At 51.2% G+C, this 25,320-nt stretch overlaps 1 protein-coding gene across 1 annotated transcript in view; it reads left to right on the top strand.

Annotated features, from left to right (window-relative positions):
• PIGQ (phosphatidylinositol glycan anchor biosynthesis class Q) overlaps positions 1-22,096 on the top strand; it is a gene marked incomplete at its 3' end in the record, with an annotated part of 39,149 nt that extends 17,053 nt beyond the window's left edge. The window contains exons 5-11 of the mRNA XM_084270819.1: positions 1,412-1,538; positions 2,509-2,662; positions 6,124-6,235; positions 8,562-8,642; positions 9,935-10,049; positions 14,841-14,902; positions 21,944-22,096. Of these exons, the coding sequence (XP_084126945.1) occupies positions 1,412-1,538; positions 2,509-2,662; positions 6,124-6,235; positions 8,562-8,642; positions 9,935-10,049; positions 14,841-14,902; positions 21,944-22,096 (804 nt within the window). The remainder of the gene's footprint in view (positions 1-1,411; positions 1,539-2,508; positions 2,663-6,123; positions 6,236-8,561; positions 8,643-9,934; positions 10,050-14,840; positions 14,903-21,943) is intronic.
• Positions 22,097-25,320: the final 3,224 nt, after the last annotated feature.

Raw genomic sequence — 25,320 nt, forward strand, 5'->3', positions numbered from 1 at the left:
GTAGTGGTAGGTAAGATCAGTGCGATGCAGCATGGTTAATCTTGCCTTTTACACCACAAAATATGAAGAAAGGTTGTTTATGTAGAACTACATGTGTATAATTATGTTTCCTACCCTGCTGAAAACATGTACAAGTTATGTGTTTGCAAAAATTAACCTTTTGCTATGGGATGCAGGGGGAAATGGGCAGCCCCTTCTCAGTGTCTGTGGGGACAGGACAAGGGGCAATGGCTGCAAGTTGGAGCAGAGGAAGTTCCACAGCAACATGGGGAAGAACTTTTCCCCAGTGAGGGTGAGGGAGCCCTGGGACAGGCTGCCCAGGGGGTGTGGAGTCTCCTTCTCTGGAGAGATTCCAGCCCCGTCTGGACGCCGCCCTGTGCAATATGAGCTGGGGAGCTGCTTTGGCAGGGGGTTGGAGCCCATGGGCTCTCCAGGTCCCTTCCAACCCCTGGGATTCTGTGAGTCTGTGAAATCATACTGTGTGAGTCTGCCAGAGCTGGCCATAAACAAACACCAGGTTCATGTTCCCAGCACCAAGACCCTTTAAGCAGTTTGGCTTCCTCTGGGCAGCCAGGAGTCAGTGAAGGCACATTTCTGATCTAACTGGCTGGAAATTGGCTGTTTGGGGTGTTTTCTCCATTGGTTTGAAGATTGTGATAAGAATACTTGGTGGGCCGTAGCATGTACAGTGCACTGGGCTGGCTGAGTTGCAGTATTTTATCTCCTGATGCCTTGGAAAGCCAGAATCAGAACTCCCCAGCCTTGGTGCCTCTGAAGCAGGTATCCTTTCTTGCAGCACTGGGCACACAGGGGATCAATCACTCCTCCCAATGTGTGCCCTGATTAAAGCCAAATTTCTCATGTTTATACAGATTAACTCTACATATTCATTACAATTTCTAAGGAAAGGCAGGGTTATGCAAAGTATTTCAAAGAAGTCATTTATATTAATTCCTCCTAGATAGAGCATCACACTCAGGGGGTCTTCCAGTGGTCTTCAGGGATGAAGGCTGGACATCTTCCTCTCTCTCAGTGCATGCTCTTTACATTTCTTCTCCATGTTTACCTGAGCTCAAAACACATTCCTGCACAAGCTAGTTAGGAACCCCTTTTCACTGAAAACAAGATATGCTCTCTCTCTTAATTGCTCGTTAGTCTCATTATTTATGACTCCCCATCTTCACTTTCTTTAGCTCCAAGGCCATTGCACTGTTCTGGCTGAGTTCTGTAGCTGCCCTCACAAAACAGCTCACACAGTTATACAGCCATATTCCACCAAAATCCAAACCAAATCTATTCTTAAAATACACAAATTAAGGTTATGTTAATTGTCTCAAGCTACATCTACACCAGTCTATTCAGCATGATTTCATTTCAGTGAATGACTCTGCTGCTTTGCCTCTGTTTGTAGCACGTGGCTGAAGAGCTGCAGGACCTGCTGCAGTGGCTCATGGGAGCACCAGCTGGGCTGAAAATGAACCGAGCTTTGGATCAGGTTCTGGGCCGCTTCTTCCTTTACCACATCCATCTTTGGATTAGTAAGTGCACTTGTTAAACTTTCCATCCTCCCTTTTCATCTCCTCCTTCCCAAGCGTTGAAGGTTTGCCCAGGGGTGAATAATGAATCGAAAGGCACTGCTGCAAGTACAGGCTTGGCTGTGCGTCTGCCTGCTGTGGGAACTCCAGCCAAAGCTGGGTTCCCACACAAGGCAGGCATGTACTTTAGATAAAGCACTTGGATTGATGCTTTGCAAGAAATGCAAATCACAGTGGAGCTCACTTACAGGGTGCTGTTAGCAGTGTCCAGGGGAAGGCTTCAGGTCTTCTGTAGGCTCTGGTAATCTTTCCCATGATGGGCTGTGGCAGTTGATGGGATAAGGATGAGAAGGGTGCTCTCAGGATGCAAATGCCAACCCTGTCCTATCACTGACTTCAGCTTGGTGCAGTTTTATTATTTCAAGTCCTCTGAAATGACACATCCATGCTATCCTTGATAGCCCCATTTTGATGAGAGAGCACAGTTGTGATGGACAGGAACTCCTTAATTGTTATACTGAATTACTTTGCTCACCAGCCAAGGATGGCTTGGTTTGTCTGACTTGACTGCACTTTGGTGATGAAAGAACCTGTGTGTCTCCAGGCTGTTTGGTTTCACAAAAACCACATGGGGTGGGTGGCTTTTGTGGGAACAGCAAGAGAAGGGGAATGGCTGCAGCAAAGATTGATGTGTGCAGTTACAAATGTCCTTAGGAACCTGGGCACAAATCTAGAAAAACAAATCACCTGTGGAGCAAGGTGACTGCTCTCTTCAAGCTAAGGATGTCCTCCCCTTACTTTGTTGGCTCTCCTGAAGGGAAGATGGTATCTAAAGGAGTATTCCTGGTTTTATTTCCATGTTGTTGTGGCTATGATGTCTGGAGCAATATTCTAGGGCAGGGGAATCCATCTCCTGAGACCATCAGCAGGAGGATGTCTCAGTTAAGTGGTGACACTGTGCAATGTCCCCTAGGCTACATTCACCTCATGTCCCCATTCATTGAGATGATCCTCTGGTACGTGGGTCTGTCGGCTTGTCTGGGCCTGACCGTGGCTCTCTGCATCCTCTCCGACATCATTGCGCTGCTGACCTTCCACATCTACTGCTTCTATGTGTACGGAGCCAGGTGAGTTGGTGTCTCTTGGCTGTGTCTTGGGTATGTGTGGAGAGAAGGACCACTGAACGCTCAGGCTGTGTCTTGAATTTGGGGAGCATTCAGGCCTGGTGTAGTTCTCTTCAACTCACAGTTCAGCCACCAGTTAATTTATTGCATTCTTGTCTGCATGGAGAAGTGATGGCCACAGTAGTACAAGTGACCTGTCTTTCCTGTATTGTGTCCAGAGCTGGGGCCCCAGTACAAGAAAGATGTGGGACTGTTGGAGAGGGGTCAGAGGAGCCACAAAGATGATCAGAGGGCTGGAGCAGGTCCCCTACGGAGAGAGGCTGAGGGAGCTGGGCTGGTTCAGCCTGGAGAAGAGAAGGCTGTGGGGGGACCTCATTGCAGCCTTCCAGTCCCTGAAGGGAGCAGAGGAACAGGAGGGAATCAGCTTGTTCACAGGGCAGAGACTGGCAGGACAAGGGGGATGGAGTGAAGCTGAAGGAGGGGAGGGTGAGATGAGATACTGGGGGAAGTTCTTTGCAGAGAGAGTGGTGAGGGGCTGGAACAGGCTGCCCAGAGAGGGGGTGGGTGCCCCATCCCTGGGGGTGTTCAAGGCCAGGTTGGCTGGGGCCCTGGGCAACCTTGTGTAGCTCCAGGCCTGGAGGTTGGTGGCCCTGCAGGGGGGTTGGAGCTCTGTGATCCTTGGGGTCCCTTCCAACCCAGACCAGTCTATGATTCTGTGATTCTGTGATCTTCTAATTCTCCTGCATTCAAATCTTTATTTATTGTGTAGTGACCTGGAAAAACAGAGCTGCCTCATAGGCAGAGGACCGGAAAGCAGTTCCCCCATCCCTTCGATTCAGCCTTATAGACTCTCTTTGGTTGCACCCTCCCTGTAGTTCTGTAGAATCAGAGAATCATGAAGGTTGGAAAAGACCTCTGAGATCATCAAGTCCAACTGTCAACCCAACACCACCAAGCCCACTAAACCATGGCCCCAATTGGTACATCTACATGTTTTTTGAACACCTCCAGGGATGGTGACTCCACCACTTCCCTGGGCAGCCTGATCCAACCCCTGGCCACTCTTTCAGTGAAGAAATTTCTCCTAACACCCAATCTAAACTCCCCTGGCACAATCTGAAGTTGTTTCCTCTCATACTATTGCTTGTTACTTGGAAGAAGAGACAGGACCTCACCTCTTCCCCAGCTACCCCCTCCTTTCAGGTAGTTGCAGTGAGGGAACAGGTCTCCCCTCAGCCTCCTCTCCTTCAGACTAACCAACCCCAGGGCCTTCAGCCACTCCACATCAGACTTGTGCTCCAGACCCTTCCCTACTCCATTGCCCCTCTCTGGACACGCACCAGCAGCTATGAGGGGAATTGGAGGAGAGGTGGAGGAACCCCCAAAGTTCCTGCCTTTGCCCCGCTCCAGAGGGTTTTGTGTGTGTTGTGGAGCACAGATGGCAGGTTTGGGGTTACACTGTCCTGGTGGCATCTGGACCTGCTGGAGGGCCCCATGGCCCAAGGGAGCATGTGGGAGTGCAGGGGGCTCTGGGGCATGTCGGGGTTGCTGTGCAAACACTGCCCACCCACACGCTCTGTTCCTGCCCTCCATTAACACCTGCTGCAGCAAGGAGTCACACAGGCCACTGCAGAACAACTGCTCTTGCCAAGAGACAAGGTAATAGATAAAGGAATTTGGGGCTTGTACAGTAAAGGGTGGTCATTGTTTCTCCCCAGGCTGTGAGCAGAGGGCTTCACCCTGTAAACAACAGAAGAAATGACAGAACTTTAGTTACAGGTGCAATGGGGAATGGTTAGAGATATTGAAGTATAATTTATGAACAGGTCTGTTATGACCATAGGGCTTAGACCCAAAATCAGTGACATCAGTACCAGGGTGTCTCTTCCCAGCACCTCTGACTGCTGGAGTTCCTGTTGTGGTGTGGGATGGTGGCCTTGCTCCTCTGAATTCTGCAGAGGGTGGGAGCATGCAGAGTGTTTTCTCTGCTGATTGCTGCTGGCTTTCCCTGCTGATTCCCTGTGCTCTGCAGGGAGCTGGTCTGCCCACCTCACTGTCTGTCAGAGCCACTGAGCAGCTGTACGTTATCTTGCCGCTGGCAGCAGCCTGGCCCTGCTGTGCCAGGTACCCCCCTGGGGAGCTGGGAGGGGGTAGCAGACACCCACATCAACACAGCCACCACAACACCTTGTGTTCCTGCAGCTGGTGGAAGAATTTGCTGGTTCAGGTGCTGGTGAAGCCTGAGATCCCTTTCTGAAACAAACCATGTTGGAACAAGAGCGGGCAAGTGTGTGCAGGCAGCTGGGGAAGGCGGGGCAGGTGCTGCTGCGACAACACCCGCTCGGTGCCCTGTCAGGGTGCAGGGAGCAGCAGGGCAGGTGTGTACCAGCAACCCCAGGAGTTGTCCTGTGCACCCTCCTGCAAGGGATTAGTGCACTGAGCTGTGCCTGCCCGTCTGGAGCACCCTGCCAATTCCTTGAAGCTGTTGGTGTTCCTCAAGCCAGATTCTTCTCTTGGGAAATACTCCTTCCCTTTGCTTTTACAGTGCTGCAGCCTCTGCACCTTAACTAGGCTGGTTAAGGAGCCTGGCTTTTATAGCTCAGGCTTTCTCAGGCTCTGTTCTGCCCCACAGATTGGCTCTGACCCCTTTTTCACATCCTGGTGCACTGGACACTTTTTCAGCCCCAGGGGCTCTTCCTTCTTCTACATTACTCCACAGATCCCTCTTTCTCACCCACATTCACACCAAGCTTCTCACTGTCACCACTTTTCTGGGAGGGATGTAACTCCAAGTGTTGTAGCACCATGTTAGGGAAGCCTCAGGAAAGGATGCAGAGGGGGTGCCACCAGCCATTAAGTTGATCTCTTCCCACTCATGGACCTTTGAAGCTGTGGTTTACTACAGAATGCACAGGGCCTCCAGTGCCCTGCCTTGACTCTCTGTGCTGTGGAAGCAAAACTGAATTGCATTGATGCAAGCGTGCAGGGTAAGACTTTGGATCCTGCCCTGAAGTGGGTGTGAAGCAAGGGGAGCAGAGCAGATCTAATCTGGAGAGACAGAGGTGAGCTCAGGGCGATAAGCTTGCTCCTTCCTCCACTGCCAGAAAGGTGGTGACGTGGGGCCGGTGACTGCTGCTGCTCATGGGGCCACCCTCCAGCTGCACTTGCCTATTCTCCTATGCCAACCTCCTCACCCTCAGGAGCAGAAATGGAGAGCCTGGCCACAGCCCCAGGGCATGGCATAGCCCTTGCCCTCCCGTGGCCCAGAGCTGTCTGCAGTAGCCTGCTTTGCTCACACCAGGGGCCAGCCCAAGTACAGCTGCCTGAGCCATTAGTATTTTATCTGCTAATTTCTTTTGCTGCCCTGAGCTGTGTGGCATCCCTGAGCGAGTGGGCACGGAGGAGCCATGCTGACAGCTGGTTTGTGTGGCAGCTCTGATGCACAGCATCTTCTCTCTGCACAGGCTCTACTGCCTGAAGATCTACGGCCTGTCATCCCTCTGGCGCCTGTTCCGCGGGAAGAAGTGGAACGTCCTGCGGCAGCGGGTGGATTCCTGCTCCTACGACTTGGACCAGGTAGTGCTGCAGCACCCAGGGTTCTCTGCAGGACGTGGCCCATGAGCACTGTGGTCCTGTCCTGCTCGGGCAATACTGAGAGAGAAGCCACGGGGGCTCCGTGGCTGACAGGCAGGACACTGCGCTGCCACCCAGTGAGGCCTGGACAGGCCTCAGAGCTGGGCAGGGGGAAACCAGATGGGGTTTGATAAAAGCAAGTGGAGAGTCTGGCCCCTGGGAAGGAATAACTGCTGGAATCAGTACAGGCTGGGGGTGACCTGCTGGAGAGGAGCTCTGCGGAGAAGGACCTGGGGGTCCTGGAGGGTGACAGGGTGGCCATGAGCCAGCAGTGTGCCCTATGCAAGTTGGAGCAGAGGAAGTTCCACAGCAACATGGGGAAGAACTTTTCCCCAGGGAGGGTGAGGGAGCCCTGGGACAGGCTGCCCAGGGGGTGTGGAGTCTCCATCTCTGGAGAGATTCCAGCCCCGTCTGGATGCTGCCCTGTGCAATATGAGCTGGGGAGCTGCTTTGGCAGGGGTTGGACCCCATGGGCTCTCCAGGTCCCTTCCAACCCCTGGGATTCTGTGATACCCAGGCACTAGTGTGTGTTGTGGCACTCTGCATCTGTGGCTCTCCCAACGCTCACACTGCTGCTCTGCAGCACCTCTTCACTCCTCTGGCTGCTCGGGGGGTCTGATGCTGGCAAGGGCTGAGCACCTGCAGGAAGGGGAACTTCAGTGGGTGCTGCGGATGCTCATAGCTCGTGGAGCAGAGGAGATGGTGTGGGGGAGGGAGGCAGTTTAAGGAGCGGTGCCCAGCAGTGTTGCCACAGTAACAGACGTGCCAGCGTTTCTATTAAAAGGCCCCATTTCATTCACGGTGGCTGGAGCCTGGCCCACACGGTTGCACTCAGGCAGCAGAGGCAGCTTTTTGTCAGACACTGTCAGCTCGTTTTAATTTCCAAAATGCCATGCAAAGCTTCAGCAGAACCTGAACTGTTCCTTACTGGCAGCTTCAAACACCACTGCAATAATACAACAGCATTTGGGAACTTCAGGGCCAGCACCTCGCTCTCCCTGGCAACAGAAGCCTTGAGCTTCTCACACGACAGTGGAGGAGGTATTTCTCTGTTTCTTTGGTGATGGAATAGTAAGAGCCTCAGTGCCAGGAAGGCAGCTTGCATCAGGCTGGGTCCCTGTGTACTGCTTCAAGGAGAATTGGTTTGGCACTTCAGGCTTCATCCTGCTGCTCTGGAGGCCAGTGGGAATTGTGTTGTTGCTGATGGTGGGAAAGGACATTCAAAGCAGACCTTAAAAGAGACTTGGAGATGTTAAGCAGCTGGAGTAGAATGACAGAAAAGGGGAGAAACAACTTCTGTGAAGAGAATGGGTTGGGTTATGGTCTATTTCTGGTTATGTGCTTAGAGCTGGGATGGTGATCCACCTCTGCAACAGGCCTGTCTGGGTTATTTTCTCTCATAATAATCCGTGGCCATGGTCTCTTTGCAGACATGGGAGTGCTCTGTGCTCCTGTGGCCTCTCTGCTCTGGAAGTGGTGACTGAAAATTGAAGAGTCCAATCCCTATTTATCCTAAATCTGCATTTCTCCCAGTTGGAATTAGACTTACACTGACTGGGCTGGCCAAGAACAAAAATCACTTTTTCTGTAGGCAGTGGAGCCAATGACACCTGCTTTCTTGTGGATTTTTCTCCTTCATCCTCTGAATATTGCTCCCCCCACCCTAGAAACTCCAGTTTCTTTCTCTCTCCCAGTTTCCCACCAAGCAAGCTACAGAAGTCCTGTGGCTGGGCTGGCCATGGCTGCTGCTGGGAGTGTTTATCAACCACATCTTGTCAGCTTTTCCCCAGCTGCTTATTCTGCTAAAACAAGGAGGCCCAGAAATACTTCTCAGTACTCTAAAGAATTCCCTACCAAATTTTTGCTGCTTTGTAGCCTTCCACCTTTGCTAGCTAAAATCTGATCAACGGCCTCAAAACTTGTGAGGATGGAGCATGGACAAACAGCATCATCACTTAAGTCTTGTTCCTGAGGAAGCTGCCCTGGAATAGGGAATAGGAAATCTTGACTGTTGTCTATAAAGGAAAAATGCTGTCAGGATCCAGTGTATTTCTCTTTCCAAGCATGGTCCTGTTGTAGTGAGGCTTCTAAAAAAGCCCAGGCAGAGAAGTACCACTGATAATATTCAAGGTACCAGCGTTACACATACAGGGAGTGAAAAAAAGATGTTAAGGCCTTTTGAAACTTCATTATCTCAGTTTCCTATTCTTTGGGGTTTATTTTACCACTGCTCTGCTAATGATTGTTTGTGTTTCTTTTTTTCCCCTAGTTATTTATTGGCACCTTGCTATTCACAATCCTGCTCTTCCTCCTGCCTACAACTGCACTGTATTATTTGGTGTTTACCCTGGTAAGTTTTAACCCTTGAAGTTAGTCATATCATGCATCCCATCCTTCAGATACTGATAAACATTAACAAGGTCCCCCCTTAGTCTTCTTCTCTCCAGGCTGAACAGCCCCAGCTCACTCAGCCTTTCCTCAGAGGGGAGATGCTCCAGGCCCTTCATCCTCTCTGTAGCCTCCTCTGGCCTCTCTCCAGGAGATCCCTGTCTTTTTTATCCCAGGGAGCCCAGAACTGGGCACAACACTCCAGGTGGGGCCTGACCAGGGCAGAGCAGAGGGGGAGGATCCCCTCCTGTGACCTGCTGCCACACTCCTCTTGATGCCCCCAGGATCCCATTGTCTCTCTCAGCCTCCAGGGCACACTGCCAGCTCATATGCTGCCTTCTGTGGTAGAAAAAGGTTTCCTAGTTGTTTATTGTCATCCACAAAGAAAATGCCAGTTTGTCTGGGTGTTTCAGGAGGGTTCTTACACAGCCTGTGTAGGCCAGGCAGGCCGAATTCAGGATACGTGTCTGTGTTTCTCCATAGGGAATTCCCAGCAAGTCCCAGTCAGCAGGACAAGCTGTTCTCCTCCCTTTCCCTTGAAAGTAATTTATCTTTCCATCCCATGTCTGGGGTGACATCCCCTCTACTTTGATCCAGAACTACAGGAGATTAACATGCAGTGTTAAATGCTTTCTGCCAGACTTTGCTCAGAGGGTTGGACTGCTTTCTTTTCCTTCCCTTCCCCCAGTATGACCAGTCCTCTCCAAGGCCTGCCTGGAACAAAATTTCCTGGAGACAGTGGCCATCACGTGGTTTCAACATCTTTTCTTGAGCCTTTGCTTTTCAGATGAGCTTGGCAGTAAAAATAAATGCAGTGTGACCAAAGGAGGTGCTTTCATCAGGAGAAAGGCAGAGCAGGGAGCTCGTTTCTGGCTGCTTTGCTCTTGCTTGGTTGTTCTGTGCAGGGTTTCTTCAGGCAGAGATAAGCTGTTGGGAGAGACAACAGTTTACAGTCGCTGATCCACATGGAAGGCTGGATTCTCTCTTCTGGACTATGGCTGTTGAAAGCTCTCCTGTCCTTGCAGGTCACAGCCTCTGCAATGGTAGAGGCTTCATTTCAGTTATACCCTTAGGCCAGGCTTGACAAGGAACCTCACACAGAGTCTGGATGCCCAGCACTTCTAGATATCAAACCCACTTTGGGAGGCTTTAGCTTAGCACCCAGCAGTGTCAGATTGCAGATCAGCTCATGAATTTACAAGTGATGCCTCTCCTGCTTCTCCATGATTCTCTCCCTAAACTGTTTCTCCACAGCTCCGTTTGCTGGTGGTGATTGTGCAAGGCCTGATACACTTGCTGGTTGACCTGATTGACTCTCTGCCTCTTTATTCCATCCTCCTTCGCCTCTGCAGATCCTACAGACTCGCAGGTAGGTACCTCAGCACTGCCTGTGCAGAAGTTCCATGCATTATGCATCTGATTTTGATGGGGTGGGTGGCTGCTGAACAGAAAGATGCAGGGGGGGCAGGGAGGAACCGAAGGCTGGAGTCACGCAGCGGTCCATACTGAAAGTCAGTGACTGCAGGATGAGGGTGTCACTGGAAGAAATTTGATGCTGAAGCAGAATCAGGAGCATCTTTACAAAGCCTGTGGTAGCTAAAAGTGACATCCAAAGAGGCATGTGTTCCTCTTTGGATTCCAGTTCTAGTGTATCCAGCCAGGTAAAACTACTGGAAGTTAAAGAAGCTGTAAACCTGGGGGGTTTGGGCTCTGAAAGAATACAAAGTACAAACATTACAAAAACAATTTGGAACATCTGCTGTTTCGGAGGGCTGGATCTCCAGTGGCTGTGAATCAATGGAGCCACTTCAGTTTGGTGCTGACTTGACTAACTGCAGTCCTGAGCTGAGGTGTTTGGATGAGTTTCAGAGCTCTAGGCAGAATTCTGATAATTGTTCTCTTCTGGAGACCAAGCTGTCACCATTTTGGAACTAGTTGTTGTTTTTCCACTTTTCACAGACTCACAGAATCCCAGGGGTTGGAAGGGACCTGGAGAGCCCATCGGGTCCAACCCCCTGCCAAAGCAGCTCCCCAGCTCATATTGCACAGGGCGGCGTCCAGACGGGGCTGGAATCTCTCCAGAGATGGAGACTCCACACCCCCTGGGCAGCCTGTCCCAGGGCTCCCTCACCCTCCCTGGGGAAAAGTTCTTCCCCATGTTGCTGTGGAACTTCCTATGCTCCAACTTGCAGCCATTGCCCCTTGTCCTGTCCCCACAGACACTGAAAAGGGGCTGTCCATTTCCCCCTGCATCCCATCCTTCAGATATTGATAAACATTAACAAGGTCCCCCCTTAGTCTTCTTCTCTCCAGGCTGAACAGCCCCAGCTCACTCAGCCTTTCCTCACAGGGGAGATGCTCCAGGCCCTTCAACATCTCCGTAGCCTCCTCTGGACTCTCTCCAGGAGATCCCTGTCTTTTTTATCCCAGGGAGCCCAGAACTGGACACAACACTCCAGGTGGGGCCTGACCAGGGCAGAGCAGAGGGGGAGGATCCCCTCCTGTGACCTGCTGGCCACACTCCTCTTGATGCCCCCCAGGATCCCATTGTCTCTCTCAGCCCCCAGGGCACACTGCTGGCTCATGGCCACCCTGTCCCCCACCAGGACCCCAGGTCCTTCTCTGCAGAGCTCCCCTCCAGCAGGTCACCCCCAGCCTGTACTGATTCCAGCAGTTATTCCTTCCCAGGGGCCAGACTCTCCACTTGCTTTTGTTGAACCTCATTTGGTTTCTTACTGCCCATCAGCTGTGGTTGCCATCAGAGTAGAGGGTCATTCTGAAACGGGTGTAACTGTCTACAGCTATGGTTAATCCAGTTTAAATCCAGCAGATCTATACTACTATCTCCCATTTAAAGAGCCTGCAGCAGGAATTTTCAATATAAGATCTGGGTCATCACTAAACCAGGGCTAGACATCAAATGCAAGGGATGCTTGGGGCAACTGATAACAGTCGGTTGGAGCAGTGCCAGGCTAAATTTTGGGGAGCTAGAACCCTGTTACCAGCTCTGGACTTTCCATGAGTGCCTTCAGCAGGTTCCTTTTAATTCCCTGGCAGAAACTTCTTAACCCCCAGGGCTGTCTTTGGGGAACAGGAGATGCTGCTGGAGAAAAATGACCCAGTAAACATCGGGTAGAAGGAAATCTTGTTGCCACTGAGAGCTAAGGCCATATATTCCCATCAGTCTTACATCTCAGTTTTGTACAGCCACTCACCTGCAGAGTAAGAAGCCTCCACCCAGGTGGAGGATTGTCTTCTCAGTTGAATTTGTTACCTGATGTACTTTTTGTGGGCTGTTTGTTTGCTCCTCTTAAACATTTTAAGAAGAACTCTGCAGTGCCATGCTGCCTGTGAGATGAGGAGGCATCTTCTGAGAATTTCTGCAGCCTGTGTTCCTGCCCCAGCACAAAAACGTGTCATCAGTCATAACAGATGGAGCAGTTGAATCAGATTCAAGGGACACATCACTCAGTGTCCTCACTGCTTAGGGTCTGTCTCCCTTTTCAGACTCAGAACTTGGATAAGACGTCCCCTGGCACATGTTACAGCAACTGATCTTACAGGCACCATGAAGGTGGCTCTCCAACATGAATGGTAACCCATGGCAGCTCCTGTCAGCAAGGGTTCAGTGCAGTCGTTAAGTTCAATTCAGTTCAGTCATTACTTCTGTCCTCCAAGGGGTTTTTAACTCAGTTTCTGCATCAACAAGTGTTCCATTGATTGAGCCTGGGCCAAGAGAAATGAATGATCCATCCACACACAACAAACCAAACCTGCATTTTCTTTTCACACATCAGAAGTGAAATAGTTCAGGCTTTAAAAAAGCCTTTTGCAAATATGTCAAAGCTGGTGTCCTCTCCTCAAGAGATCTGTCCACCCAGTGTGAGCTCAGGCAGTGCCACCTTGGTTGGGATGGGTACACTGTGATGTTTTCAGCATTGGTGAGGCTGCACCTCGAGTTCTGGGTCCAGTTCTGGGCTCCTCACCATAAGAAGGACATTGAGGTCCTGGAGCGAGTCCAGAGAAGGATAACCAGGCTGGGGAAGGGGCTGGAGGGCAAATCCTCTGAGGAGCAGCTGAGGGAGCTGGGGGTGTTCAGCCTGGAGAAGAGGAGGCTGAGGGGAGACCTTCTCCCCACCTCCCCTGCCCTGCCAGGAGGATGCAGAGAGGTGGGCGATGGTCTCTTCAGCCAGGGGACAGGAGCTGGGACAAGGGGCAATGGGCTCAAGCTGTGCCAGGGCAGGGTCAGAGCAGGCATTAGGAAAAAATTCTTCACCCAAAGGGTTATTGGGCCCTGGAACAGGCTGCCCAGGGAGGGGGCTGAGTCACATTTTCTGTCTGAATTGACCGTTCCCAGGAACAGGCTCCAAAGAGTTCAGCCACGTGCCTGAAACTTCAGTGCCCACTTCTTCCTGTCCCTCTCTGAGAACCTGGAAGACAGTTCCTGGAGTGGCACAGACACTTCCTTGTACCATGTTTGCTTATTGAGACCCAGGGTACTCCAACATCTTTCTGAAACTGATGCTTCAATATGTCACAGAATCACCAGGTTGGAAAAGACCTTTAAGATCATCCAGTCCAACCGTTCCCATCCTAAGCTAAACCAGATCCCTGAGCACCTCATCTCCCCATCTGTTAAACACACCCAGGGAAGGGGACTCAGCCCCTCCCTGGGCAGCCTGGGCCAGGCCCTGACAACTCTGCCAGGGAAGAACTTTTCCCTCCCATCTGCTCTGACCCTGCCCTGGCACAGCTTGAGCCCATTGCCCCTTGTCCCAGCTCCTGTCCCCTGGCTGAAGAGACCATCGCCCACCTCTCTGCACCCTCCTGGCAGGGCAGGGGAGGTGGGGAGAAGGTCTCCCCTCAGCCTCCTCTTCTCCAGGCTGAACACCCCCAGCTCCCTCAGCTGCTCCTCAGAGGATTTGCCCTCCAGCCCCTTCCCCAGCCTGGTTGCCCTTCTCTGGACTCGCTCCAGGACCTCAATGTCCTTCTTATGGTGAGGAGCCCAGAACTGGACCCAGCCCTCGAGGTGCAGCCTCACCAGTGCCCAGTACAGGGGCACAATAACCCAGCAAAGCACAAATAAATCTTTCCTGTCTTACTCAAAAACATGTTCATGATTTGGGGAGACACTTGAAACCAGAGCTGGCTGCTAGGCAGGAGTGTTCACTCCCAGGAGGTGTACACGGAATATTTTTAATTGAAATTATTTCAAAGAGTTTTTTATTTCAAAGTTTTTTTGGTTGTTTGGGTGTTTTTAGAGGTGTAAGAGGCACATAGATACTTCAGCGATGGGGCTTACACAGCTTTGTGCTCCTCAGCCACTGTTTGATCTGTGGCTGCTCACTCTGGTTCTCTTGTCTCAGCTTCGTACCTGTAGAAAGGAATAATAGGGGCACACTTGGCTGGACATGTTTGCAGCAGGTGGGTTGGTTTTATTTCTGTGAAGGGCTGTGAGATCTCCCACAGAACAAGGCCTCCCCAGTCCCAGTCATCCCCTTTGTTTGAAGCATTGTGCTCAGTGTTCCTGCACACAGTGTCACTGCTGGAATCCAACTCGTTCCCATTTACCTTTAAAGCGTCAGGAATGCAGCAAGGCCAAGGGGAAATGCAGAAGCAGCAGGTTTGATGGGGTTAGTGGTGTGTTGAAAGCATCCCAACGCTGGGATTAATTGGCAGCAATTGCTTTAAAATGCCTTTAGTGCCTCCAGGCCAGCCACTGTCCTCCCTGAGTGTGAGAGAGGGAGAGCTTTGCACATGTGCAGGAATTAAAGGTGAGCTCTTTGCCTGCTGTCAGCATGGAGTTCCCGTTCTGATGGAAGCTTGGGAAAAGAGAAGGATTTTTTGCAGTCCCTTTGTCATCATGGGGTTCAGCTGTCTGATTTCCAGGCTTTGTACTTGCATGAGGATGGTGTTTTCAGGCTGGAGGTCAGAGAGCAGCTCTTAACTGTGCCAAGAGAACTGCAGCATTTGTTGTTACACTTAAAACTACTGTAGAGAGAACCCTTCTTGGTGATGACAATTTTTGAGGGTTGGCGTATCAAGAGAGGTTGAAAACCCCATTTCTAGGAAATCAGTGCTCAGGCAACAGAGCTGAGCAGCAGATGGCATGGGCTGTTCTCCAGCATGGACTTGATTTCCTCCTTTTGTTTCTTTTCAGCTGGTGTGAAGTTCAGAGTCCTTGAGCAGCGGGATGGAAAACCTCTGCGCCTCCTTATGCAGGTAAGCTGCTTGTGTCCTCCATGGCATTTCCTCTCACACCAGCCCCAGTGTCCTTCTCTTCTCTGTGGCATTTCTGAAGCTGCTCCCACTTAAGAAACTTCAGCTGTGAACTCCTGAAACAAGGGGAACACGTTTCACATTGCAATCTCTGGCTGCTGCTTTCTCTTCTTCCTAATGCTTGAGTCTCCCCTTTAGAGAGGACACAGTGTCTTCTGTGGTGTGAAGTGAATTGGGAATGATGGGAGACACACGAAGCTCAGATACTTCATAGAATCACAGGATGCTTTGGGTTGGAATGGACCTCAAAGGTCATCTCATTCCAACCCCCTGCCATGGGACCAGGTTGCCCAAAGCCCCATCCAACCTGGCCTTGAACCCTGCCAGGGATGGGGCTTCCACAGCCTCTCTAGGCACCCTGTGCCAGGGCCTCACCCCCCTCAGAGTAAAGAATTCCTTCCCAACATCTAACCTACCCCTGCCCTCCTCCAGCTTGAAGCCATCGCCCCTTGTCCCGTCCCTGCACTCCCTGGGGAACAGCCCCTCTCCCCCGTTCCTGTAGGACCCCTTTAAGTGCTGGTGCACCGCAACCAGGTCACCCTGGAGCCTTTTCTTCTCCAGACTGAACCCTCACAGCCTGTCTTCACAGGAGGGTGTTCCAGTCCCTTGATCATCTTCATGGCCTCCTCTGGACTCGGTCCAGCAGCTCCTGAGCTGGACGCAGCACTGAGGCAGGGTCTCAGGCAGGGTCTCATGAGAGCAGAGCAGAGGGGCAGAATCCCCCCCCAGATCTGCTGGCCACACTGTTCTTGATGCAGCCCAGAACTCTGTTGACCTTCTTTGCTGCTCACATACACTGCCAGCTCATGTTGAGCTTGTCATCGATCAGCACCCCCAAGTCCTCCTCAGGGCTGCTCTCAATCCATTTTCCTCCCAGCCTGTAGTTGTGCTTGGGATTGCACTGACCCACATGCAGGACCTTGTCCTTGTCCTTGTTGAACTTCATGCAGTCACATGGGCCCATCTCTCCAGCCTGTCCAGGTCCCTCTGGATGGCATCCCTTCCCTCCAGCATGTCAACCTCACCACAGCTTGGTGTCAGTGGCAAACTTGCTGAGGGTGCACCTCATCACACTGCCTGTATCCCTGACAAAGGTGTTGAACAGTGCTGGTCCCAGTACTGACCCCTGAGGAACACCACTTGTCAGGGATCTCCACTTGGACATTGAGCTGTTGACCTCAACTCTTTGGGTGCAACCATCCAGCCAGTTCCTTATCCACAGAGTGCCCCATCTGTCAAATCCATGTTGCTCCAATTTAGAGTGAAGGATGTCATGCTGGCCAGTGTCAAAGGCCTTGCACAAGTCCAGGAAGATGGTGTTCTGGAAGATGATGTCCAGGAAGATGGTGTTCTGGAATTAAGACTTCATGTCACTTCCTGGTTCTACATAGCTCCTCCTTAGTAATTACTGAACACCAAGAGAAGCGAAAGGTGGCTACTAAACCACCCAGAATGAAAGACAGTTGAGGGCTTGTAGAAGGTTCCCCCTCCTGATGTGCTGGAAAGCTGCTTTGTGATGCTGGCAGGATGGCTGCGTGGGTGAGAGGAGAGAGGGAAGGGCCTCTTCTTCTTCTCCTGAGTTGCTCTGGCAAGGTGCATAGGAAAAGGTTACCTTGGGGTTTGGAACCTCATATGCTCCCTTGTCAGAGATATTAAAGGAAAATGTTTTCTGGCAGCAGCAAAACTTTCCTCACTCTTCAGGCGTGAGTGTGGAGTAGAGACTTATCACAGGGTCACTGCTCCTGCTTTCTGCATCCCAGAAGGGAAATCTGCAAGCAGTATCCAGAACTGATACAACCACTTGGACAGTGGGAGAGCTTGTGGGAAGGAATTAACTGTGGCTTCCCAGTTCTTGTCCATCACTGGTCCAAACCCACCCCTCTTTCAGCAGAGCTCGGATCAGCACTGAGCCAGCACAGCAACTAGCAGCAGTTCAGAGGAGAAGCCTTGCAGATGTCATCTTGGGCAAAGCAGCATCTCTGAAGCATGCTGTTTGCCCTGTCCCTGTGTTTCTATAGGGTAGTGGTGTAAGAAACCAAAACCTCTCATTCTCTGTGGCCAGAAGACTCCATAAAACGGAAACCAAACACCAAAATGAGGCACAGAGGCTGCTCAGCTGAGAATTTAGCATCCCTGTGTTTGTGAGATGAGGTGGAGAGCTTCTCTGGAGGAAAAAATCGTGACTTAGAGAGCAGAGGCAGTGAGTCATGTGAATATGATGAATTTCCCTTGGACCACTGCAGCAGGATCCTTCTGCTATCTACAATATAGCACAAGTCATCATATCAGGAGGTGGAAGTGCTTTAGTGTACGTCTCTCCTGGCCTCCTGTTCAAATAATCATGAGCAGAAGGTTGGTAAAAGCATCTTTTCACTCTCACTGCACTGGTGGAAATAAAAAATGGGCTTGTGTCAGAAATCCTGCTGAATATCCCACTTCCTGAGAGGCCAATCCCCAAACCCTGCTTTGAGGTGACGTGGCACACGATGATGTTCCTTTCTAGAAGCTTCCTCCCCTCCCCGTACAGTACCAGTCCCCCAGAGCCATGCTCGATGGAAACATGGCTGTATGCATTCGAGCTCCTGGAGAGCAGCCCTGCTGAGCAGGACCTGGGTGTCATGGGGGATGAGAAGCTTCCCATGAGCCAGCAGTGGCTCTGGCAGCTGGGAAGGGCGATGGGATCCTGGGCTCCATCAGCAGAGGGGTGGCAGCAGGGACAGGGAGGGGATTGTCTCTCTCTGCTCTGCCCTCCCCAGCTGGAGTCCTGTGTCCAGAGCTGGGGCCCCAGTACAAGAAAGATGTGGGACTGTTGGAGAGGGGTCAGAGGAGCCACAAAGATGCTCAGAGGGCTGGAGCAGCTCCCCTACGGAGAGAGGCTGAGGGAGCTGGGCTGGGTCAGCCTGGAGAAGAGAAGGCTGTGGGGGGACCTCATTGCAGCCTCCCAGTCCCTGAAGGGAGCAGAGGAACAGGAGGGAATCAGCTTGTTCAAAGGGCAGAGGCTGGCAGGACAAGGGGGATGGAGTGAAGCTGGAGGAGGGAAGGGTTAGATGAGATATTAGGGGGAAGCTCTTTCCAGAGAGAGTGGTGAGGGGCTGGAACAGGCTGCCCAGAGAGGGGGTGGGTGCCCCGTCCCTGGGGGTGTTCAAGGCCAGGTTGGATGGGGCCCTGGGCAACCTTGTGTAGCTCCAGACCTGGAGGTTGGTGGCCCTGCCTGTGGCAGGGGGTTGGAGCTCTGTGATCCTTGGGGTCCCTTCCAACCCAGACCAGTCTGGGATTCTGTGATTCTAGGTGACTGATACATCCACAGCCATCCTTTGGGGTGCTGGTAATGGGTTAGAAACCAGTGATGCTGTTTTTGAGCATTCCCATTGAGCTTGGGAGGGATTGTTTTCAGCACAGTGTCACTGGAATACAAAGTCTGGACACAGGCAGGTGGAGGGCAGGGGATGATCTTTCCATTCTAAATGCTACTTAACTTTCTCCAGGAAGCTTTATGTGGCTCAGGGTTTTTTTGTGAGTGTTTAAAAATAATTTCTTTTGGTGTACAAGAAGAAATACTTCTGGCAGCATGGCTCAGCTGAACTGATAGCCTGGTGAGAAGACACTGAGAGCTTGCTTCATCTGGATACCTTCTGCTGGTGCTTTCAGAGGAGCAGCTTTGCCAAGGGTTAAGCATTAGAGGAAGGGAAAAGGGAACAGCTCCTGTATGAAACAAAGGCTGTGCACTACAGCAGGGGGTATGGTGGCTCTGGACTACAGAACTTGCATAAAAGGAACTCAGATTGCCACTTCCCTAACGAGCTGTTGCTGCTGGCGTGCTGGTTTGCTCCTGTTATGGTAGGAGAGGCAGCACATCTGTCATGCTGGGTGTAAAATCATCTCCTGTTGTTTCTCACAGACAAGTGTTACTGCTCGGTCTACCCACTGCCTCAGGATGCTTTTCAGTGAGAAATGTTGTGTCCAAACCTTCCAGCCCACATACCTAATAGTCAAAGGAACATACACTGGGTGTCTCCCTTGTGTGGCAGCAGTTCCTATCCTCCCCCAGCATGTTGTCACTTAGAACATACTGGTTTGCCCACAGCTGAGCAAATAGGCACAAATAGGCACTCAGGTTTTACTGTTGTTTGGTTTTTGGGGGTTCTTTGGTCTGTTTTCTTGTTTTCTTTCTTTTTTTATGAGCTAACTGCCTGTGTGATGGGGCCAGTTAGAGTCCTGCTGGGTGTCCTGTAAATGCTGCAGTCCATCCTTTGACCTTCAGGCTGTAGAATGTGTTTGAACCCTGAGCTGGGTGTGTTTGGCTTGGGCATGCTTTGGGGTGTGAGCTCTGCTCTCCTGTTCCTGATAGAATCACAGAATCACAGAATGGTAGGGGTTGGAAGGGACCTCTGGAGATCATCTAGTCCATCCCCCCCTGCCAAAGCAGGATCACTTAGAGCAAGTTGCACAGGGCCATGGCCAGACAGGTTTTGAATATCTGCAGACAAGAAGACTCCACAACCTCTCTGGACAGCCTGTGCCAGTCTTCTGACACCCTCAAAGTAAGGAAGTTTTTCCTCTTACTCAGGTGGAACTTCATGTGTTCCAGTTTGTGTCCTTGCCCTGCCACTGGCTACCACTTGCCTGGCCCCATGCTCTTGACATCCACCCTTTAGATATTTATAAGCATTGATGAGACACCCTCTCAGCTTTCACTTCCCCAGGCTAAACAGACCCAGGTCTCAGCCTTTCCTCATAAAGGAGATGCTTCAGCCCCTAATCACCCTTCTAGTCCTCTGCTGGTCTCTCTCCAGTGGTTCCATCTTTCTTTAACTGGGGAGCCCAGAACTGGACACAGTACTCCAGATGTGGCCTCACCAGGGCAGAGTGGAGGGGGAGGATCACCTCCCTCCATCTGCTGCCCAGGCCCTTCTTAATGCACCCCAGGGTACCACTGGCTGCCTTGGCCACAGGGGCACACTGCTGGCTCATGGAGAGCTTGTCCACCAGGACTCCCAGGTCCTTCTGTACAGGGCTGCTTCCCAGCAGGTCAGCCCCTGACCTGTGTTGGTGCCTGGGGTTATTCCTCCCTATTCCTCACTTGCTCTGGTTGAATTTCATTTGGTTCCTCTCCACCCAACTCTCTAGTCTGTCCAGGTCCTGCTGAGTGGCAGCGCAGCCTTCTGGTGTGTCAGTCCTCGTTTGGGGTCGTTCAGCACCAGCTTCCTGTGAATCTGCTGGGGACTCATTTAATGACTCATTTAATGAGACAGTGTCCCAGGGTGCTGGGTCTGGCTCTTCTTCAGCTTCCCTCAGCCTGTGTGAGCTGCTGCCCTGGCCATAGGGATGCTTCTGTGTATGGCAATGTTGTACTTTGAAACTCATTTGACAAAGGTCCCCAGAATTAATTGTAATGAACTCTTTGCTTAATCACCCTTTCCCAGAGCTCCATCATTGTAGGGACACTGAGTTCATCCTTCCCCTCTCCCTGAGCACTAGACAGCTGAAGCAAGCTGGTGGTACAAGCAAACCTCCAAAAAACTGGTTGCTTTTCAGTGGACAAAAGACATATTCAGAATTTGACAAATTGGGGACTGTCTGTGTGGGGTTCTTCTGTTTCTCTTTCCTTTTTGTGGCTGGATTTTCTATTGTGAATTAAAGTCATCTTTCATGCAGCTGCTTGGTTGGGTCCAGCTGTGGTGGACCCTTTTGCTAGAGGAGGATGTCCTTCCATATCTCCCCACTGTCCAAGCTTTCTCTGGCTCTGTAAGTCCTCGCCTTGGTACCTCTCATGGTCTGTTTTCTGTGACCCATCATTTCTGTGTAACCTGTTTACCCTTTTGGAGACAATTTATTGCTGTTTGTCTTTTTCATGCATCTGATGTCAGCCAGGCTGGATCGATCCTCTGGACTTCACTTCTCTCTCTACCTTGAAATGTTTTACTGGAATGAGATTTTCCAAGGTCTGATGTGCTTCCCTTGCCCCTTGTCCAGCCAACACATCTGTCTGCCTCCTCTATCTTCCAGAAGGGCAATACAGCAATTTGGTGACTATAACCAGAGGCCACAAGCTGTCCTCAGCAGACACTCCAGACATGGCCATTCTTGGGGTGGTGATTGAAATCAGATTAAGAAAGATTAACATTTAATTTAAAATGGCAATGAGCAGCCCAGCGTGGCACTGTGTGGTGTGTCCTGTTCTGCTAGGACTTGATTCTACTGTGGGTTGCCAGGCTTAGCATAGAGCATAGCTGGGGGAGTAGCACGTTAAAGCCATAGGCCTGTGAAAGACTGGACTGAACTGGGACGCCATGGAGCAGTTCCACAGAGTTGTGGTGCCCCCCCAACAGAGCTGTCTGTGGTTGGAGACCCCCACCTCTCCAGCTGCTGATGCTTCCTAAGGCATCTTCAGTTCCACACCCTTGGGTAAGGAGCATCATTCTCAGGTCCTGATGGTGCTTCTCTGCTTGCTTGTTAAAAGAGTAGACAATGGCAGGACAAGGGGGATGGATTAAAGCTAAATAAGGGAAGGTTTAAATTAGATATTAGGGGAAGTTCTTTCCAGAGAGAGTGGTGAGGGGCTGGAACAGGCTGCCCAGAGAGGGGGTGGATGCCCCGTCCCCGGGGGTGTTCAAGGCAAGGTTGGCTGGGGCCCTGGGCAACCTTGTGTAGCTCCAGGCCTGGAGGTTGGTGTCCCTGCCTGTGGCAGGGGGTTGGAGCTCTGTGATCCTTGGGGTCCCTTCCAACCCAGCCCATTCTGTGATTCTATGATTCTGTTATTCTAATAATACTCCTTGCCAAGCTTGATCTGTTGATATTTCGGGTAGCCGTGGAGGCCAAACCAGCGTCAGCCAGCCAGAGAGTGATTCTGACGCCTTGTGAGCAGCAGTATTGGTGTCTAATAGAGGCCAGTGCTCTGAAGAAGTTGCACTCCCCCTCCTCAGCTGCCCATGTTTCTTCCTACAACCCATTTTCATGGCTGCTGTCCCTTTCCTCTCCTCACAGATCAACCCTCTGTCGTATGGCAGTGTGGTACAGACATACAGGCTGCCAACCTACAGCTGTTACCCAAAGGATTCCTGGATGTCTCTCTGCAAGAAGCTGTTCCTCGGAGAGCTGATCTACCCTTGGAAGCACAAAGGAGAGAAGCAGGACTAAAGACAGTAAAGGACCTTGAGAGACTTGGTCAGTAAACCAGATTGTTTCCTAATGCTTTTGGACCAAAGGCATCTCCAAGCCAGCAACTGCTAAATCCCTTTAATTTGATTTGGATAACATGGGAGAGGCTGAATTTTTAAAGGCAAGTGTATTTAAACATTATTTTTCCACGTTCCTCTTCCCCTACACTGTGTTTATGTGATATGCTAGTGATTCTTTTTGAAGGAAAAGGATAAACCCACCGGTGCCTCATGAAACCAGCATTTAGTGTAAGCAAGGAAGCACCTCCCCACGAGTTTGATAATATATCTATATATATATCCCTCCATGTAAGCTCAAGGAATTAAACCAGCCCTTTGTGTGGTTCAGAACCACAATGGGTAAAAAAGGGTAATAAATATTACAAGGGGCATTCTGGGCCTTTTATGCTTCAGCCTCCAAGCCCACTGATCAAAAGGAAGAGGAAGGGTCAGCTTGTGTGTGGAGTCACACAGTGAAAGCTGTACAGTGGGGTCATCTGGCTCTGGAGTGTATTTATTCTTTGCCTTTTGGGTTTGGAGAAGGTGTTAAGCATTGAAGCAGCAAGGCTGGAGGCCCAGAAACACAGACTGCTGTATGCCTGGACCTCTATGGTCTCAGCTACGATTTTCCAAAGCAAACAGTGTTTTGGGGAGAGCCAAGCCCTGCGCTGGCACCCCTGAACTGGAGTGCAGAGCACACGGCCTCAGAGCCCTGCTCAGGTTCATGTGGCAGCACGCCACTGTTGCTGAGGCTTCGGGCTCCTTTGCTTGGTCGCAGCATGAGGCAAAGGCAGCTCCTGCTGTTGTGTCTGCCAGGGGGCTGCAGCAGCTCAGCTTGTTCCACAGCTCAGCCAGCCTGGGACACGTGTGCTGAACTCCGTTCCGGGGTCAGGATGTCCCCCCGATTCTCAGGGCCCAGGTGAGACCCTCGCTGTGTGGTGCCTCATCTTTTGCACTTTCCCATAGTCAAGGAGCTTTTAAAATGATCTCAGATAATGGGGGATTTAAAGCCACTTCTTTCCCTGAAAGTGGAGCCAGGTTTCTCTTAGGAGTGGTCCTGCTTTGGATGCTGCCTCCACAGTGCAGCAGAGCTTGTCCTTTTGGTGTCCTGGCCTGACCATCTGCTCATTCTGATGTGAGTCCTGTGTCCCCTGACATGGGGACTCCTGCCATGTGCTGGGGGAGTGAGGTCCCACCAAGTACTTTATTGTTGTGTCAACACTTAAACACAGTCATTGCCCAAAGGACATTTTCTCCAGGTCTACTAGCTCCTCTTGCCCAGATGAAGCAGAGGTGTAGTATGGATGTAGTATGTGCCCTTCTGCTGCTTTGCCATGCCCAAAGTGACTGCATTAACTGGAAGGTGAGAGGGTGTGCTGTATCCTGCCCCTTTCCCCTGTCTTTTCCACCAAGGATGGAGAAGGAAGAGGTGGATGCCTTGTGGCTGCCTTCTCTGGAGTCCTGCCTGCATCTTCCAGAGGGAGTAGGTGGAGGTGAGGCAAGGAGCTCCAGCAAGGTGCCCTGGGCTTTGGTAGCCTTCCATCGGTACCCCCACTGCCAGGATTAGTGTTCCCCACACCAGCCCCATGTCTCAGCTGTGTACTTGAAGCCATCACAGACAAGAAGAGGTTATGGCCCCAGGAAGGTAGGTTGCTTTGTGATGTCCCTGGCTGGGAATATTTGGTTAGTTTGTAGCTATTTAAAGCCTCTTGTGGTGCAGTCACTGCCTCTTTGGGAGATCAGGAGAAAATGAAGCTCTGTGGGCAGGTGCGTGGTCCAGATGCTCCTCAGCAGGCAAACATGGGAGCTGCCAGGGTCCCACAGTTCTCCTGAGGACATCCTGAGGGGAGACACTGCTGCATGGGCACTGCTACCTCCTCTCAGCATGAGGAACTTTTCCTGTCTCATGAGAACACGAGGATATTGTCAGGGCCTGTGTCTTCGGTGAAGAGAGCCAGGCCGCTGGCAGGGCCTGTGTCTTCGGTGAAGAGAGCCAGGCCGCCAGCAGGCCTGCTGCCTTCCCCAACAGCTCCCTACCCTCTTCCCTTGGTCCAGGGAGGAAGGGCACGTCACCACAGGCACTGGGAGGGACATCACTGGCTGCAGAGACTTTAACAATTGGTGCTAAAAACTCTTGTAGCAATACACTATCTTCTCTTGGAACATCAGTGCCCAAGTATTTCTCTCCACTCTGGGTGTGAATAAGTCCAGGTCATGATCCATTTGGTGGATGAGCAGTTGGGATAATGTTTATGGTTGGTGGCCCTGCCTGTGGCAGAGGGGTTGGAACTCTATGATCCTTGGGATCCCTTCCAACCCAGACCATTCTATGATTCTGCGATTGTCACTTCAGCTGAAGTCAGACCCATGGAGACCCATCTTTACGTGGCACTCAGTGGAGCAGATCGACAATTTGCTTCCCTCTCATGTTTCCCCAGGAGCCACTCAGTGATTCCCCCATGCCTGCTTACTCTGGTTTACTAACCACAGCAAGAAACAGCATTCTTTTTGGTCTGTGAAAATGACATTCCTAATATCCTGGCTTTTAAAATCTTTCTGTGAGACCAAACAGCTCATGATGGTCCTTATTGTGACTGCCCTTTGGGAGCAAGTGACCTGAAGGCCCCAGAGACTGCAGAGCCATGAAAACCAGCAAACGTGACCTTCCTATTGGGACCCTGCCAAAGATATTAGACATTCCAGCATTGGGTCTGTTTTCTAAGGACTCATACTGACTCTGGGGACAGTGAAATACTGAACTGAGAAAAACCTTCTCTGCAAACCATGAATCTTCTGTGGCACAGAGGACCTTGAGTAGCCCAGCTAGGAAATGCCAGTTGCTTGTGGGTGCAGTGGTGTATCACGCAGGACTGGTGCCTGAGCTCTCTTCGTGTTTCTCACTCCATGTTCTCCTTGCCATGATGGTATCTAAGCCTGGGAGTTTCTCCTGCTGGATATTTGCCATGTTGCTCCTCTTCCTTCCCAGTCACTGTGTGAAACAGCCATCCCCCACCCTTTTCCGATGCTGCGCAGAGACATTGCAGCAACTTAGCAGACATCCTGCTCAGGAGCATTTGACCTTCTGTCATCTCTCTAATTAGAAGCTGGGATCAGCATCATCTTCCACAGCAGCACAGACCAGCCTAGTGCTGGCATTTCCTCAGGGCAGGGACTGCTGCTCTAATGTATCCTCCTATCCATGTT

The sequence above is a fragment of the Gallinula chloropus genome (assembly GCF_964237585.1).
Source record: "Gallinula chloropus genome assembly, chromosome: 15".
Taxonomy (NCBI): Eukaryota; Metazoa; Chordata; class Aves; order Gruiformes; family Rallidae; genus Gallinula; species Gallinula chloropus.